Source organism: Panthera pardus, unplaced genomic scaffold (genome assembly GCF_024362965.1).
Source record: "Panthera pardus isolate Hobbes unplaced genomic scaffold, ASM2436296v1 HiC_scaffold_24, whole genome shotgun sequence".
Taxonomy (NCBI): domain Eukaryota; kingdom Metazoa; phylum Chordata; class Mammalia; order Carnivora; family Felidae; genus Panthera; species Panthera pardus.
The window spans coordinates 112,567,421-112,584,252 of NW_026526810.1; the positions used below are offsets into that span (position 1 = coordinate 112,567,421).

General features: G+C 42.2%; 1 protein-coding gene across 23 annotated transcripts in view; it reads left to right on the forward strand.

The window, feature by feature from the left end:
* TTLL5 (tubulin tyrosine ligase like 5) overlaps positions 1–16,832 on the forward strand; it is a 299,024-nt gene that overhangs the window by 45,386 nt on the left and 236,806 nt on the right. For all 23 annotated transcript variants that reach the window (XR_002074563.2, XR_002074564.2, XM_053889627.1 and 20 more), the window contains exons 10-12: positions 9,450–9,551; positions 11,351–11,442; positions 12,483–12,590. Coding sequence is in view for 21 of the 23 variants with exons in the window: in XM_053889627.1 (XP_053745602.1) it covers positions 9,450–9,551; positions 11,351–11,442; positions 12,483–12,590 (302 nt within the window). In the remaining 2 variants the exon portion in view is untranslated. The remainder of the gene's footprint in view (positions 1–9,449; positions 9,552–11,350; positions 11,443–12,482; positions 12,591–16,832) is intronic.

Sequence of the window (16,832 nt, forward strand, 5' to 3'; positions counted from 1 at the left end):
AACACAGGAAAACTGTCATTATTTTCTTACACCTGGGCAAAATATTGAGATGTTTAGAAAAAAATTGTAGTTGGGCCCAGCATTTTGCCCCAAAAGGTCCACCCTACTTTTGAGTTTGACGAGTATGTTCTTGCTTTGCACCAGCAGGGGACACTCAGTTTCCAGAGAGGGGCTCCATTCTCTATCAAAATGGTGTAGATTCTCTTTCTTGTCAGAGGTGGAATCCAAAAAGACTTTGTCCTGGATTTTACAGTTTTCCGTGGATCCAGTATGTGGTCTAAATGATCTGACAAGGCCCTTTTTGAGCCGGAGCTAATAGCCAAATTTTCACTGAAACAGGAAAAATAAAAAGTTAAAAGAAGTTAGAACAGAATGGACTTGAAAAGCAAATACGCTGTCAGAGACCCAAAGATAGGTAGCACTCGCCACGTGGGGAAGTGAAGGTGCCCAGCCAGGGACCGGAGACTCCCATCCTCACTGGAGGTGGGGGGAGAGGTCCCTGAGCAGGCCCCACTCAGGATCTGCCTTTTCTCTGCCTCGGCCGTGTTATTCAGTGGAAATTCAGAAAAGACCCCAAAAGTATTAGCAATGCCTTTGCCTTCCTCCCCACCCCCAGTTCCTTCTTCAGTAGCCTTCCTTGCTAATTAACACTGGCTCCGCAGGGATATTTACCTTTTCTCTGCTGGATTCCTGCGGTTTTGAAAGAATTCAGGTACTTGCCGGTTGCCAAGGAATTCAGATTACCTCACAGGCTGCACACTGTCCAGAATCTCTGCCACAGCAGCGAGGGGGGTTGGGGGGGGGGGTGTAGAGACAGCAACAAGGGGAAGAAAACCCTCTCCAGTGCTCATTGTCACCCTCCCTGGCAGGCCCTTGCTGTTTGTGAAGTTTGAGTCATTTCTGGCTCTGAAGACAGGGGATCAGGCTGGTAATCCCCTCCCAGACGGCTCTGTGGGGCGCTGCCCAGTCACTGCCCCACTTTGGCAGTCTCTCTCTCGGCTGCAGCTGGTTGACAGCAGATCAGAGAGCTCTCGGGCCTCTTGTTCTCTTCCATAAGATTTTTCTGGGTCAGGCCAGGATGAAACCCAGTGGCTCCTGGCAAGGCTGCCTGAGGTGCTGTCTCTTCGTCCTCCAGGCCTCTCTGGCTCGGAATGGCTACACCTGCTGAAAGATAACTCCTGTGCCACAGCCAGGATCTCCTCAGGGCCGGCCTCCTCTTTCCTTTGTGCATTTGGACTGAATGTATGTTAGATTATGTGACTATCAGAGGGGAGGGACCAAGTGTCCTACATCCAGATTAGCCATGACTCTGGCTATGGTGCGGTATCTTTGAAGAACAAAACAGTTTTTGAATGGAGGAGGAGAGTTTAGAGGATTCCACGAATTCTGTGCTTTCCTTCCTGCTTTGCTTCCATACTGGTGAAGTTCCTGGGACAAGCAGCTCAGGTGCAGCTTCAGTTCATGTTATCCAGTACCTTCTATGTGTCTAACACGGGAACCCTGCCTTTACACAGACACTCGAGTTTTAGACAGGTTGTTACCATTGTCTCCATTCTCACTGAGAAGCATTAGAAGTGTGGCTTCTGACTTAAGAATTCATTGTCAGAATAAAGTTAATCTATATATGTTTCAGTGTGGTTAAAAAAAAAAGCATATGCTTCTCTCTTCATCGGTAGGCTATGAAATACTACCCAGAATTTCAGATTTGGCGAAGAAGTAGAGGCTCCCCATCCCCCCCCCCCCCGCCTTTTTTTTTTTCTGTCATTAGAGCTTTTTATAAATCTTGATTTCATTAAGAGGGAAGTTCAAGACTCAGTGCATCATGTAGATTTCAGTATGTGTTAGGAGCAGTATTTGCAAACTTGGTCCTGGGGTGGCTAGTAGGGAATTAACCTCTTTAAGATTGTGGCTAATAAAGAATTTGTGTTGAAGCTTTCTGACCTAAACAGGTTGAAATTTGATATGTGAAGGTCTAAATCAGGAGGTCACAAACCTAAAGGCTCACAAGGACATTCACTGAAAAAGTTGCCCTGGTGGAAGCTGGAGATCACATGTGCCACTTAAGGGCATTTACTATTCAGTGCCTGCAACGCGTTGATATGTGGTGGTGCTGTGGTCTGAATGTTTGTATCCCCCCCCCCCCCCCCCCCGATTCATATGTTGAAATCCGCCCCCCCCCCCCCCCCCCCCGCCCAAGGTGATGGTATTAGGAGGTTAGGTCCTTGGGAGGTGATTATGTCATGAAGGTGAAGCCCTCATGAATGTGATTAGTGCCCTTTTATAAAAGAGGGCACAGAGAGTTTCCTGGCTCCTTTCACCATGTGAACACACAGCCGGAAGCTGCAGTCTGTCTGCCTGTATCTTGATCTTGGACTTCCCAGACTCCAGAACTGTCAGAAATCTATTTCTGTTGCTTATAAGCTACCCAGTTTATGGCATTTTGTTACAGCGGCCCAAATAGACTCAGACAAGGTGGTATTCCAGATCTTTTGGTTTTTTAAGGTTGGCTGAAAATCTAGGTTTTTACTGAGAAACTTACTTCTGTTTTAATTTTAAAACCATTTCAGACTTCTAGAAAAGCTATAAAAATAGCGCAGAGTTACCTTTTACCTTTCATGGAGAGACCCCATTCAGTTTTGGCCAGTTATCCTAATAATGTTCTCTATAACAAAAGGATCTGATCCAAGATCACATGTTATATTTAGTTGTCATGTCTCTTTAGTTTTCTTTAGTGTGGAACAGTTCCCATAGTCTTCCCATGACTTTTATAACCTTTGCATTTGTGAAGATCACAGGCCAGTCATTTTTTAGAATGTCCCTCAGTTGAATTTACCTGATATTTTTTTCATGCTTAGACCCAGGTTCATTATTTTTGGCCAGAATAGCACAGAAGTGATGCTGTGTTGTCACTGCATTATATCTGGTGGCCCATGATAACTATTTAGTGGTTTTTTTTTTTTTAATTAAAAAAAGTTTTATTAATGTTTGTTTATTTTTGAGAGAGAGAGAGATAGAGAGACGGAGAGAGACAGAGTATAAGCCAGGGGAGGGGCAGAGAAAGAGGGAGAGACAGAATCCGAAGCAGGCTCCAGTCTCTGAGCTGTCAGCACAGAGCCTGATGTGGGGCTCAAACTTGTGGACCGTGAGATCATGGTCTGAGCCGAAGTCCGACATTTCACCAACTGAGCCACCCAGGCACCCCTATTTAGTGGTGTTTGACCACTTGATTAAGGGGGTATCTGCCAGATTTCTCCACTATAAAGTTACTTTGTTTTTCCCTGTGTAATTAATAAGTATCTTAAGGGGAGATACTTTGAGACCATGTAGACTCTCATTCCACATCTAGTTTTTACCCAGTTTTATTTTGTTTTTATTTTATTTTTTTTATTTTTTTATTTTATTTTTTATTATTTATTTATTTGTTTGTTTTTTATTTATTATTTATTATATTTTATTTTTAATTTTTTAATTTTTTAATTTATTTTTTTAATTTACATTCAAGTTAGTTAGCATATAGTGCAACAATCCTTAATGCCCCTTACCCAGTTAGCCCATCCCCCCTCCCACAACCCCTCCAGTAACCCTGTTTGTTCTCCATATTTATGAGTCTCTTCTGTGTTGTCCCCTTCCCTGTTTTTATATTATTTTTGTTTCCCTTCCCTTATGTTCATCTGTTTTGTCTCTTAAAGTCCTTACATGAGTGAAGTCATATGATTTTTATCTTTCTCTGACTAATTTCACTTAGCATAATAATATTGCTGTAAACATTGGGGTGCATGTGTCCCTTCAGAACAGCATTCCTGTATCCCTTGAATAAATACCTAGTAGTGCCATTGGTGGTCGTAGGGTGGTTCTATTTTTAATTTTTTGAGGAACCTCCATACTGTTTTCCAGAGTGGCTGCACCAGTTTGTATTCCCACCAGCAGTGCGAAAGAGATCCTCTTTCTCCACATCCTCGCCAACATCTGTTGTTGCCTGAGTTGTTAATGTTAGCCATTCTGACAGGTGTGAGGTGGTATCTCATTGTGGTTTTGATTTGTATTTCCCTGATGATGAGTGATGTTGAGCATTTTTTCATGTGTCAGTTGGCCATCTGGATGTCTTCTTTGGAGAAATGCCTATTCATGTCTTTTGCCCATTTCTCCACTGGATTATTTGTTTTTTGGGTGTTGAGTTTGATAAGTTCTTTATAGATTTCGGATACTAACCTTTTATCTGATATGTCGTTTGCAAATATCTTCTCCCATTCCATCGGTTGCCTTTTAGTTTTGCTGATTGTTTCCTCTGCTGTGCAGAAGCTTTTTATTTTGATGAGGTCCCAGTAGTTCATTTTTGCTTTTGTTTCCCTTGCCTCCAGAGACGTGTTGAGTAAGAAGTTGCTGTGGCCAAGGTCAAAGAGGTTTTTGCCTGCTTTCTCCTTGAGGATTTCGATGGCTTCCTGTTTTACGTTTAGGTCTTTCATCCATTTTCAGTTTATTTTTGTGTATGGTGTCAGAAAGTGGTCCAGGTTCATTCTTCTGCATGTTGTTGTCCAGTTTTCCCAGCACCACTTGCTGAAGAGACTGTCTTTATTCCATTGGATATTCTTTCCTGCTTTGTCAAAAATTAGTTGGCCATACGTTTGTGGGTCCATTTCTGGATTCTATATTCTGTTCCATTGATCTGAGTGTCTATTTTTTACCCAGTGATTTTAATATCCATTGATGTTTCTTGCCTGAATTATTACTATGACAGTTGTTAAATGATGATTTTCTAATTCCATCATTCCTTTTTTCTTTTATTATTTGGCATTTTGCTCCAAGGCAGAGCTGTCTCTTCTTCCCATTTATTTATTCATTTATTTATTTATACCAGTAAGGATTCCTATTTTACTTGATGGGTTATGATGCTTTGCTGTCAGGATTTATTTTAATGTCATAGTGTCTCAGATTTGGCCAACAGGAGCCCCTGTAAGCTGGCTTTTGTGTCCTGTCATTTCTTTGGGCACCAGATGTTTCAGGCTCATCTTGTTCTTTCTCTGTCCCAGCTCTGGAATCAACCATTTTCTCCAAGGGGCATTGATTGCTTTTAATGGAGAAGAGTATTTAGGAATCAAGATGTGAGAGCTAGATAAGCTCATTGCTCTGGGGTGTCTCTGCTCCAGGTCCTTGAAATGGGCACACCTCAGAAATCTACGTTTGTTATGTGTTCATGTACACATATACACACTGACATCCATATTTACTTTCGTAAAATGTTTCCATACACTGAAAAGCAAGAATTTATTCTAATACCTCCCAATTCTTCAAAACTACAGGGTTCATTCTAGTTTTTCTCTTTCCTTGTTTTTAGTCTCTCTTCTTCAACAGTGAGAAATCTGACTCCCATTATCTCTAACATATTTATATACTCAGTTCCCTTTTGTGTAGCCAATCTCTCAACCACCTTGGCCACCGCCCCCCGTCAGATGCCCTCCTTGTGTGGATTTTTACCCCTGTGAGGCCGCCACGCTACACGGATAACCTCCTTGGACTGCCTGTGGGCTGCCTTCCTGTCCTGTCCATCTTCCTTGTGTAAGCGCTGGCTGCAGGAAGGAAGGTCTGATTTTTAAATGTTGGCCAAGTCATTCAAGTTTTTTTTTTTAAGTTTGTGGGTTAATCAGAACTTGATTAGTAGGCCAGTGGGAACTTTGGTCTAGACGATACGAAGGAAATGTTGGAAGATGGTGACCAGAGATGGAAGTGGTATGTTTAATAGGGACTTTGGTGAGAAGCGTGGTATCTTCCTGGCTTAGCAGGAAAGATGAGCACACACACCTACGTGGTCTTCCACGTTCTCCGTCAGGCTAAGGAAATAGTGTAGTTTTTGGCTCTTTTGATAACTTTCCATTGAGCTTAAGTTTTTTTGTGTTTCTCTAATTCTTGCTTCTTACGCTCTTTAGAGACCCACTCTGTGACACTAATGATCTTGTCCTTGCTGGAGTTGAGAATATAAATTCCTCAGTGAGAAGGATGATTAGGAGGAAGAAAACTTACTTTTTAGAGATGCAGTTCTATTGAAAAAAAAAAAGGTGTAAAAATGACAGATGTGTGGAATACCAGGTTGCTCAACTGCCAGGCTTTTGCCAGGCTTTTCTTGTTGACCAGGTTAGATCAGATACTCTTATTGAGAAGAGATGAAAACCCTCTTTCTCTGAAGCAGAACCCTTTCCCTCCCTCTCAATCATTATTCTTCTAGGGGAGAGGATGGCAGGAGGTATGTCACTGTGAGGTAATGTCTGGATGAGGCAGGCAGCCTCTGTGGGGCCCCGTGGGTCCTCTGTGCATTTCAGAAGGATTCAGAGAATGATGGTCTCCTGCTTGATTGGAGAATGTCTACAGAAGCAAGATTGGAAGGCACAGGCAAGGTTTACTCATCATGGAGTGGCATGGTTAGAAGTTAGGTGATAACTAGTGGAAGTTTCTGAGAAAAATCACAGGTCCTTCTCACACACAGATATAATTGTCATCAAGCCCTTGTCCTTTAGCCGTACATGCCTGGTCAACATTTTCTCTTTGTCCACATCCTTCTTCCTGTCCTCATGTTTGTTTATTTTAATTTTGGGTTTTTGGCGGGGGTTGTTTTTCACTTCTCTTTCTCTGGCTTTTGTATATTTCTAGTACAGGGAATTAGGAAGAGATAGTGGGTGGGTGAGAAGAAATAGAGAAGAGGAAAATTTTTAAATGCTGCCCTTTAATGTGGTAAAAATTCATGTTGACTTCATAGTCTGAGTAAGCATATGTAAATAATTTGTAAATCATATGAAAATAAACTTGTGGCCGTCCAGGATTTTTTTTCACACACTTGGATATGCCTCTTGGGAAAACCACTTTAGTGAGGGGTGATATGGTTATAGTGGTATGTAAACAGGGGTTGATATTTACCATAACCATTCGACTCGAGTGTCCTTTTGTTGATGTTGAGCATCACTGGAAAGTTTTCTCTTTCCCTGGTTACTTCCTTCAGAGGCACGTATATTTTATACTTTGGTCTTCTTTTGACAGTAGTCCAGGATATCAAATTGCTGCTCTGTTTTCAGTGGGTTCCATGTTTAATCCCTCTGTCTTTTGCCTTCATTCCAAATTCAGGAATTAGTCTCCTACGCTGTGCTCATAGTCATGTTGTCCTGCAGACCTAGGTTTTGTGTGCTGTTAATGTTGCCATTATTGTTTTCCTAAAAGGAACTTTATAGGTCAGTTCTGTTATTTCTACAGCCGTGTATTTTAAATCGACCATTCTGCTGTCATTTTATTCTTTTTGCTTAATAGTTTCCAAAGAATGCTATGGTGCCAGCACCGTATAGGCACCCCATAGGTGTCTTGACCAGCAAATGCTCTGTCATCCACAGTGTCGTGTACACAATTTCCCAGCCATGGGTAACTCTGTTTTCGTTTTTCATCCTTCCTGTTTGTCTAAGGTTCTATCAGAGAAACAGCATCTTGTGGTTAAGAACATGTGTTGTGGATTCAGTGTGATGGGCGGGGGGGCGGGGGGGGGGGGGGGGGTTGGAATTTATATATTTATTAAAGTTGTTTTCTTTGAACTTAACATTACGTATGGAAATGCAACACATTATTACAACAGCCAGATTTGCAAACAGCAATATTGTGGGTGAGAAAATAATTCAATTTAGGGAGAAATGATTGTTTCAACATTTAACCAGATGTATAAGAGACAACAACATTGTGACTAAGAGCATGCGTTTTGAATTGGACAGCCTTGATTTTGTTACTGGCCATGCTGTTTCCTTTTTTTTTTTTTTTTTAAGTTTTAATTTAAATTCCGGTTAATTAACGTACAGTGTAATATTAGTTCCAGGTGGACAATATAGTGATTCAACACTTCCATAATCACCTGGTGCTCATCACAAGTGCACTCCTTAATCTCTCTCTCTCTCTCTCTCTCTCTTTCTCTCTTTTTTTCCCCTTACCTGTACAGAAGCCTTTTGTTTTGATGAAGTCCCACTAGTTTATTTTTGCTTTTGTTTCCCTTGCCTCAGGAGATGTATCTAGAAGTTGCTATGGCTGATGTCAAAGAAGTTAGTGCCTGTGTTCTCTTCTAGGATTTTGATGGTTTCGGGTTTCACATTTAGGTCTTTCATCCATTTTGAGTTTATTTTTTGTGTATGGTGTAAGAAGGTGGCCCTGTGTCATTCACCATGTTGCCGCCCAGTTTTCCCAAACACCGTTTGTTTAAGAGACTTATTTCCATTGGATATTCTTTCCTGCTTTGTCAAAGATGAGTTGACCGTGCTATTGTGGGTTCATTTCTGGGTTTTGTATTCTGATCCATCGACCTATGTGTCTGCTTTTGGGCCAGTATTATACTGTTTTTGATGATTACAGCTTTGTAATACAGCTTGAAGTCTGAAATTGTGATGCCTCCAGCTTTGCTTTTCTTTCTCAGGATTACTTTGGCTACTTGGGAGCTTTTGTGGCTCCATACAAATTTTAGAATTGTTTGTTCCAGCTTTGTGAAAACTGCTGGTGGTATTTTGATAGGGATGGCATTAAATGTGTAGGTTGCTTTGGGTAGTAGAGATATTTTAACACTATTTGTCTTCCAATCCATGAGCATGGGATGCTTTTCAATTCTTTCATCAGTGTTTTATCGTTTTCAGAATATAGGTCTTTCACCTCTCTGATTAGGTTTATTCCTAGGTATCTTATTGTTTTTGGTGTAATTGTAAATGGGATTGATTCCTTAATTTCTCTTTGCTGCTTCATCATTGGTACGTAGAATTCTTTGCGACAGATTTCTGTTTGTTGATTTTGTATCCTGAGACTTTACTGAATTCGTTGATCGGTTCTAGGAGTTTTGGGGTGGAGTCTTTTGGGTTTTCTATATATAGTATCATGTCATTTGCAAATAGCAGAAGTTTGACTTCTTCCTTGCTGATTTGGATGCCTTTTATTTCTTTGTGTTGTCTGATTGCTGAGGCTAGGACTTCCAGTACTAGGTTGAAGAAAAAGTGGTAAGAGCAGACATCTCTGTCTTATTCCTGACTATAGAGGAAAAGCTCTGTTTTTCCCCATTGAGGATGATTATTAGCTGTGGGTCTTTCGTATACCGCCTTTATTATGTTGAGGTATGTTCCCTCTAAACCTACTTTGTTGAGGGTTTGTATCAAGAATGGATGTAGCACATCCATTTGGACAAGTGATTTTGGACAAGTTACTTAATCTTTCCAGGTTACATTTTAGTTTTTATGTCTACTCTAAAAATCAGATATAATATTACCCACTTCAGAGAATTGCTTTAAGGAACGAATTACATATTATATATGAAACACCATGGGAGTGGGCATTTATTAAGCACTCACTGTTAATGACGTCACCCTCCTTTTATTAGTATCACACTGATCCTGAGTTCAAGCCTGTATTTCCTTGAACCCCTGTTCCTGGCATGTAACTTGTGTCTTTTCTATCAGATTTGCAACCGTGCGATATGATCAAGGAGCCAAGAACATTCGGAACCAGTTCATGCACCTGACAAACTACAGTGTGAATAAGAAGAGTGGAGACTATGTGAGGTACTGGCTGCATGCGAGCCGGGCGCCAGGAAATCAGTTTCACGTGCAGGTGCCGGAAATGTGGAAAGTCAACTTGTTGCACTCCATTTATCTCCATGGAACTTACAGGAAGCTGTCGTTTAATGTAGTTTTGAGGCATATCTGCTATTGCTTCTCCGTTGCTTGCCCAGTTACGGCGTCTCCTTTCTCTACCAAAATAGGCCTTCCCACATTTCGTCTTCACTGTCTTTCCTCACTTGACTTAGGGGTGGGAATTTAATAGGCATATGGAACTTTTTAGAAGACAAGAAATGAGGTCATTTCAGCACTTGGCAAAATGTATCAAATGCTTAAAAAATATTGGTATCCTTTGACCCAGCATTTCCATTTCTAGGAACTTAACCTTAAGAAATAACACGAGATGTGCGCACAAGATCAGAGAGAAGAATGTTCATGACTGTACATTGTCAGGTGGAAAAAGCAGGTTACCAGACACTACTTGCAGTTTAAGTTCTTTTTTGAGTCTATAAGATAACTAAAGCTGTTTATTTTTGCTGAGGGAGAGAAAATGTAAACTAGGAGGATATATACCAAAATGGCAACAGCGCTTAACTATAGTGGATGAGATTATGGGTGGGTGACTTCTGTTTTCTTCTCTGCACTTTCATGTATTTCCTAAAATTTTCTAAAATAAATGCTTGTATGATCAGAGGGAAGAAAAGTTAGGAATAAATTAAAGGAAGAAAGAAATGAGGCCATCTCAGAGAACGATTCAGTGGAAGGGAGTACCAGCACAGCTGTGTGGAAACATCCCTTCTGCTCTGTTTTCTTTCATCCTGATAATTTTGCCAGAAAGTGGAAAAATAAAAAAGAAACCCAAACAGTCACTTTCTACTCAGACTAAAAATAGGTGTCTAGAAAGTCCAAGGAAAGAGAGAAAAAGACTCTGGAAGCGATGGCATAGTTGCCAAGGCTGTGTAGATTTCACGGAGTGTCCTGTGACCAGTGTTTGGAATTGACGATACCCTGTCGTTCACCCTGGAAGATGAGCAGACATGCACCCAACTGGTGGGTGGTGGGGTGGTGGTAGGGAATGAGGGGGCATCTGCAAAACAGTTTCCAGATCGCAAGACCTTTCCAGTAGTCATGACAGTGTACCCCGTTTGGCAGTCTGCTGCTCTGGTGGTGGGGCACTTCACTGATTTTATTGTCGCTCTCACGGATTCTCCCTTCAGCGATACCTCAGAGGGTATCCAGAAAAGCTGTGTGGAGAGCTACCACTAGAGAGGAGAGAGCCTGCTTCAGATGCTAAAGCAGTTCCATGCTAGGTTAGCTCATTAGAATGTTATACTACATTAGTTCACTAGCCAACCAAGACTCAGTTCTGGTCTCAAAATGGCATTAGAAGTTGTTTTGTGGGCTCATATGACTTTCACCTCAAAGACTAGGTTAGCATCCCCAAACGTGTCCTTCTGTTCACGTATTGTGGCCACTCTTAAATTGTTTACATCCTTTCACACATTGCTTCCACTCGTGATACATAATAATTGTTTGCTTAAGGAAGAATTTGCTGCCTTTTCCCCTGCCCCCCCCCCCCCCATAAGAGAAGCTATATGCATTTTCATTAAAAAATAAATCAGTGGTAGAAAGGGATATATGACAAAGGGACTAAGAATAGGTGCTGAGTGGAGGTCCGCAAAGGGAATGTTTTCCTAAAGATTAAAAGGACAAGTATTTGCAAAAAAAAAAAAAAAAAAAAATCTGGTTTCTACAGCCAGGCCTATTTGCACGTGTGACTTCGGTCCATTCCTTTGTTTTAGTTGTGATGATCCAGAAGTGGAGGATTATGGGAACAAATGGAGCATGAGTGCCATGCTTAGGTATCTGAAACAAGAAGGCAGAGATACAACTGGTGAGTACCAGGCCTTTTTCAAAACTTTGTGATCTCTCTCTTCTGTATAACCTCCCTGTGCCTCTCAGCATGCATCGTTCTCTCTAATTCTGGTAGTGTCTCTGAGACTTCTGACAGGGTCATCGTTCTTTTTGTTGTTTTGTTTTTAAATTTTTTTTTTTAATGTTCATTTATTTTTGACAGAGAGAGAGAGAGAGAGAGAGACAGAGCATGAGCGGGGAGGGGCAGAGAGAGAGGGAGACACAGAATCGGAAGCAGGCTCCAGGCTCTGAGAGCTGTCAGCACAGAGCCTGACTTGGGGCTCGAACTCACAGACCGCGAGATCATGACCTGAGCCGAAGTTGGACGCTCAACCGACTGAGCCATCCAGGCACCCCAGGGTCGTTGTTCTTGATGTTGATTTTTCCTGCCCTATAGAAGATGGAAAACAGGCTTTCTGTGATGCCACCCCCCCCCCCCCCAATCCCTTTTCTTGTTTCTAGTTTGGAAGGCATCACTTTGTCCTTTAACCTTTAGTGAATTTATCCTTCTTGAATGTTGAGCTGCAGACTGAAGTACTGTCTTCATATTGGCCCTGAGTTCAAAATTTTCAAAGTTAATCTGCCTCACTCATGTTGAATTGGGGAATGAGCAGTGTCAAGTCTGAGTACAGGGCTTGGAATCAAAATGGACACTACTGGCTGAGCCTTGAGCAGAATGGGAAACAGTGTGCAACAAGGCTTAGCTCAGTCCACAAAGGGGAAGGGCGATGGAGAAGCCTGAGAAGGGGGAAGTAAGGCTTCTTTTCCATTCCATGTCTGTCTTTTGTCATAGGATGCCACTTCAGTACAACCCCTGCACCCACATTCTTGACCGTGTTACCTTATTCATAGATAATGCCTTCTCCTGGAGTACCTATTTGCAAGACCGCCACCCGGAGACTTTTTGGAATGAGCACATGTGCTTTTACAATCACACCGTGTTCCAGAACCCAGTTTTTCTACTCTGTACATTATAGTGTCTCTTCCTTCTTCTTCTTCTTCTTTTTTTCTTTTTTGTAGCATTGATGGCCCATGTGGAAGACCTGATTATTAAGACTATAATCTCCGCTGAACTAGCTATTGCTACAGCCTGTAAAACCTTTGTTCCTCACCGCAGCAGTTGTTTTGGTAAGGAGACTGACGAAGCTTAATATGTTGTGTGAAAAGGGGCTTGGGAAGTTGGGGGGATCCTGGGGTAGAGAGGCTCTGTGATTCTACAGAAGTAAGAATGTGTGTGTGTGGCGGGTTTTTCTTTCTAAGCTCAGGTGGCATATGAGGGCCCTACTAAGAGGCCAGTGGTGAGCTTAGTTGGAGGTCCCCTGAGGACTCACAGGCTTTCTGTGCGGGAAGCAGGGATTGGAACTAAAGTGTGGGTCTCTCTGTCAGAGTGCAATCAGAAAAAGCCTGCAATGGACTGTACAGGAATCCAGCTCTAACAAATATATTCCAGAGCCCCTTGGCAGCCAGACTGGGAACCGTTCCAAGAAGCTCTGGCTGGTACCAGTGTGTGCTTTCTCCCAGTTTCCAATGACTCCTCCTTTTTGTTTTAGTCTTCTTTCTAGTGGGTTTCTGCCCCCCCCTCCCTTTTTTTCCCCTCCTCTTCCTCCCTCCCTCCCCTCTTCTCCCACCCTTAACTCCCTGATTGCACAGAGAAGAGTAAGAAACAGTTCACAACTCCTGGATCAGGAAGCCTGTTGCCTACTGACCCACTGGCTATGACTGGCACCGAGGACACCTGCGCACTTTGCTTTCTGTGTGGATGTGAACTGTGTAGTGATTGCCAGTGTGTCTGTAAAGTCACCTAGGCTTTCAGCAGGTGTTAGGCTTTGTTAGTAAAACACACTAGGGTTGTTGCTGGGGGGATAATGAAAGTAATACAGTAGTAAGGATATCAGAGTCATGGCTCGCTCGGGAGTCAGGGTAGCAGGAACGTGAAGAACACGGACTTTAGAGCCTGACGGATGGAATTAGTGTAAAAGCCATTTGCACCCCTTACTTGCTTTCTTATTTTCAGCAAGTTACGCCAGTCCTGTTTCCTCCATTATAAAATTGTACTGATGACGGTACCGATCTCCCAAGGATACCAGGAAGATCAAATGAGATGATGTATGCCAAGCACTTGGCCCAATGTCTGATCCTCAATTTGCACTCAATAGAAATTATTTCTTTGCTGTTTTTATAACTAGAATGAGTAATTCTTGATCTCTTTCACGGATTATCATAACAGTCTGTACTTGAGAGGCAGTAAACAAAGGGAGGTGTTGAGACCAGGAACAGAAGACCGTAGACAAACCAAGACCTGAAATTATATAAGAAAAGGAGAGGTTGTGGTACATTTTCTAAGTATAGACGTGTTCATGTCCTCTAAAACCCTACATGGCTCTTTAGGGTTAACTAGTCAATAGAAACTTGATAGGACTTCCAGGCTTCTAAGTACCGGACCACAGCTGAATTTTCTAGAATTCAATTTCTCCTCTTACACCTTATAATCCAGCTCTACCACCGAGCACTCCATGCCTTTGTGCCTCGGTATAAATTCTTCGGTCCTGTCTGCCTGGCACACTCCTGTTCATATTCTCAGACTAAGCTTGACATTGTCTCTTCTAGGAACCCTTGCTTAATAAAATGCCCTGTTGTGCCTCCTCTCTCATGCTGTTCTGTTGTGTTCTTTTCCTCTCATATTGTGACGTTTTGCTTACACATGTGCTTCCCTGATAGTCTCCGAGCTTAACTTCTCGATTGTCAGTAGTCTCTCTCTGTCCGCCCTTCCCCTCTCATCCTCTTGTGGCCAAACCACACCTTACACTGACTCCCTGGACCTGCCAGGTCCTTCCCTTCACCTCTGCCCTTTGCACCTGCTTTATCCTGCATCTGAAATCTTTTCCTCATGTTCCTTTACTTAATAGATCACCGCCATCTTTTCAAGATGAAGTCAAGTATCATTTCTGTGGTGAAGTTTTTCCTAAGTGTTCCAGTCTGAGTTAGCCCCCTCTACCCACAGCTTCCCATGCATAATCTGCAGTGGTACCTGATTGTCATCTGGTACCCATTTATGTGTCTGTCTCCCCTCCTGGACTGGAAGCTCCTTGTAGACAGCAGCACCGTCTCCCTAGTTTCTGCTTCTCTTGTGCATAGTGGTTTTTTTGCTCTTATGAGATGTTCAAGAAATGTTTATTGAACATTGGTACTTGCTTTAATTGCCTTTTGGTGGCCTCATAGTAAGCTTCTTAGTAGATCTGGTTTGGTAAGGGCCTAGAGCTCTTAGCATTAATTATAAACTGCTTGAAGAAGGGGTGCATAGAACATATCTTCCAACTTCAAAAACCTCATTGGATTAAAAAACTAAGGTTTCTTTTCCACATGTACTTGGCTCTTATACGAAGCTTAATTTCTTCGTATAAAAATCTTTGTTCTTTTTGAACAAATTCTCTTTGAGAATTTCCGGAACTTAATGGCAGTAGAGATTCCAATATGAAATAAGCAGTGACTTTCCCTGACTCAGTGAAATACCCCTAAGTCCATTTCATCATCTGTGGGTCTCCTTTCCTCCTCTTTGCTTTTATTCCGTTTTAATAAAGTGAGTGCATCTGGAGTTTTTTAAGTTGTTGACTGTCTTCTTGGTTTTTGTGGTTCTAATTCCACTTCCTGTCGGCCCTGGGATTTTGTGTGCTTCGTTAACCTCCCCCCCATCAGGTATGATTTTGTATGTGTGCGTATATTTGTGTGAGTCTCTCTGGCTCCCACTTACTCCTACTAACTTCCCTTGGGATTTGAGTTACAAGGAATAAAACTGTTTTGTTCGTTTTTTTTTCTTTCTTTCTTATTTGTTTTAGAGTAAACAGGAATTGAGAGCTTCCCAGAAGAATTTGGCTTACACAGAGCGTTGGTGCTTTTAGAGGAAGCCAGTAGTCCAGTGATGGGGTTCACTATATTCTTTTAGTTGTTTCGCCCTTACACATTATGAATGTTGGCCAGGAGCATTCCAGTACTATCTAAGTGTTTCTGTCTCATGATTTCTTTCCTGCTCCACCATCTGTGATGCCCAACTGTGCTTTTAGGTACTTCTAATATTCCCATTCATTTGTTTATGCATTTAACTTATTTTCAGTCCCTGCTCTGTGCAAGGCATAGATTATAAGCAATTATTCCTCTCAAACCAGATTTTACATGGGATGATATATATACACACATGTATGTATACACACACACACACACCTGCATCATATTATTGTCATTTCAATGTAGACTTAGTAACCTTCATAAACTACTTGAAAATTAGCCATGTAATGCCTTCTCATAGATTTGTACATCTGGAAAGGACCCCAGAGAACAATTAGTCCATATAAAGAAGTTGGGGCCTGAGAAACTAAGAGCCTTGCCCTTGGTTCCAGGGATCACGAGTAGAAGACCCCACGTGAAAGAGACCTGGCCTGGAGGGCAGGGGCCCACAAGATGGTTGGCAGACAGGTCACCTTGATCATTCCTTGTACTCTTGATTTACAGAGTTTTTGATGCCCCTCCCAATAAAATAGATTGCTGACAATCTAATTTTTACTGCCCTCAAGATTGTAAAAATACGGTACCATGTGAAATATATGCGTAAACAGCCACCCTTTAAACGTGCTTAGGAAATTGGCACTGTGACATAACTGGCAAGGAGAACGGCTTTTTTGACCAGTTGGAGAAAAACAGCCCAAAGCAACAGGATGTTAGCTGTCCTTTACAGATGCTGCTGCTGACGGCAGTTTTATCTATGTGTGTGAGGATGGCTGAAGTGACAGGCTAAGACCCCGGCCCTCTCCAGCCTGGGATCCTCTGGGCCAGCTGTCCGTGCCACTTGTAGAGCTGGCAAGGCTGGCTTTGTTTAGGGCAGAGACCGGTAGCATCTTTGCTCGGGACAGTCCATGCTCAGTACACCTCTTTGTTGAATGAGCGCTGTTTTGGCTTTTCATTGCTGTTGTTCTAGACCATTTTGCGGGGTAAGCCGACATTCTCAAAGGGTGGGTGTCCATAAATATTTGTTGAAGGGAGGAAAGTGGGCAGCATACATTCCTCAGTTACGTAAACTACTTGACCACCACCAACAACATCGTAGTGAAAGTCAGCAAACAGTTCACTTTGTGGTTTAGCCCATGCTCCTGTTCAGGTGGGAAGAGAAGTTACCGTAGAAAGTAACTCGGGAGAAAGTACCTACTGGTTGTTAAGCACTTTTCCTTGGTTATTCCCTTTAGCCCTGTTAACAGAGTTTTGTTGGTATTTATTACCCATGTTTTATAGCAAGGAAAAAAGATCTGGAAAGGTCAAATAATTTATGCTAGGTTGTGCAGTTAACAAATGGCCAAGCCAGGTTTGGGATCCAGGTCTCTTTGG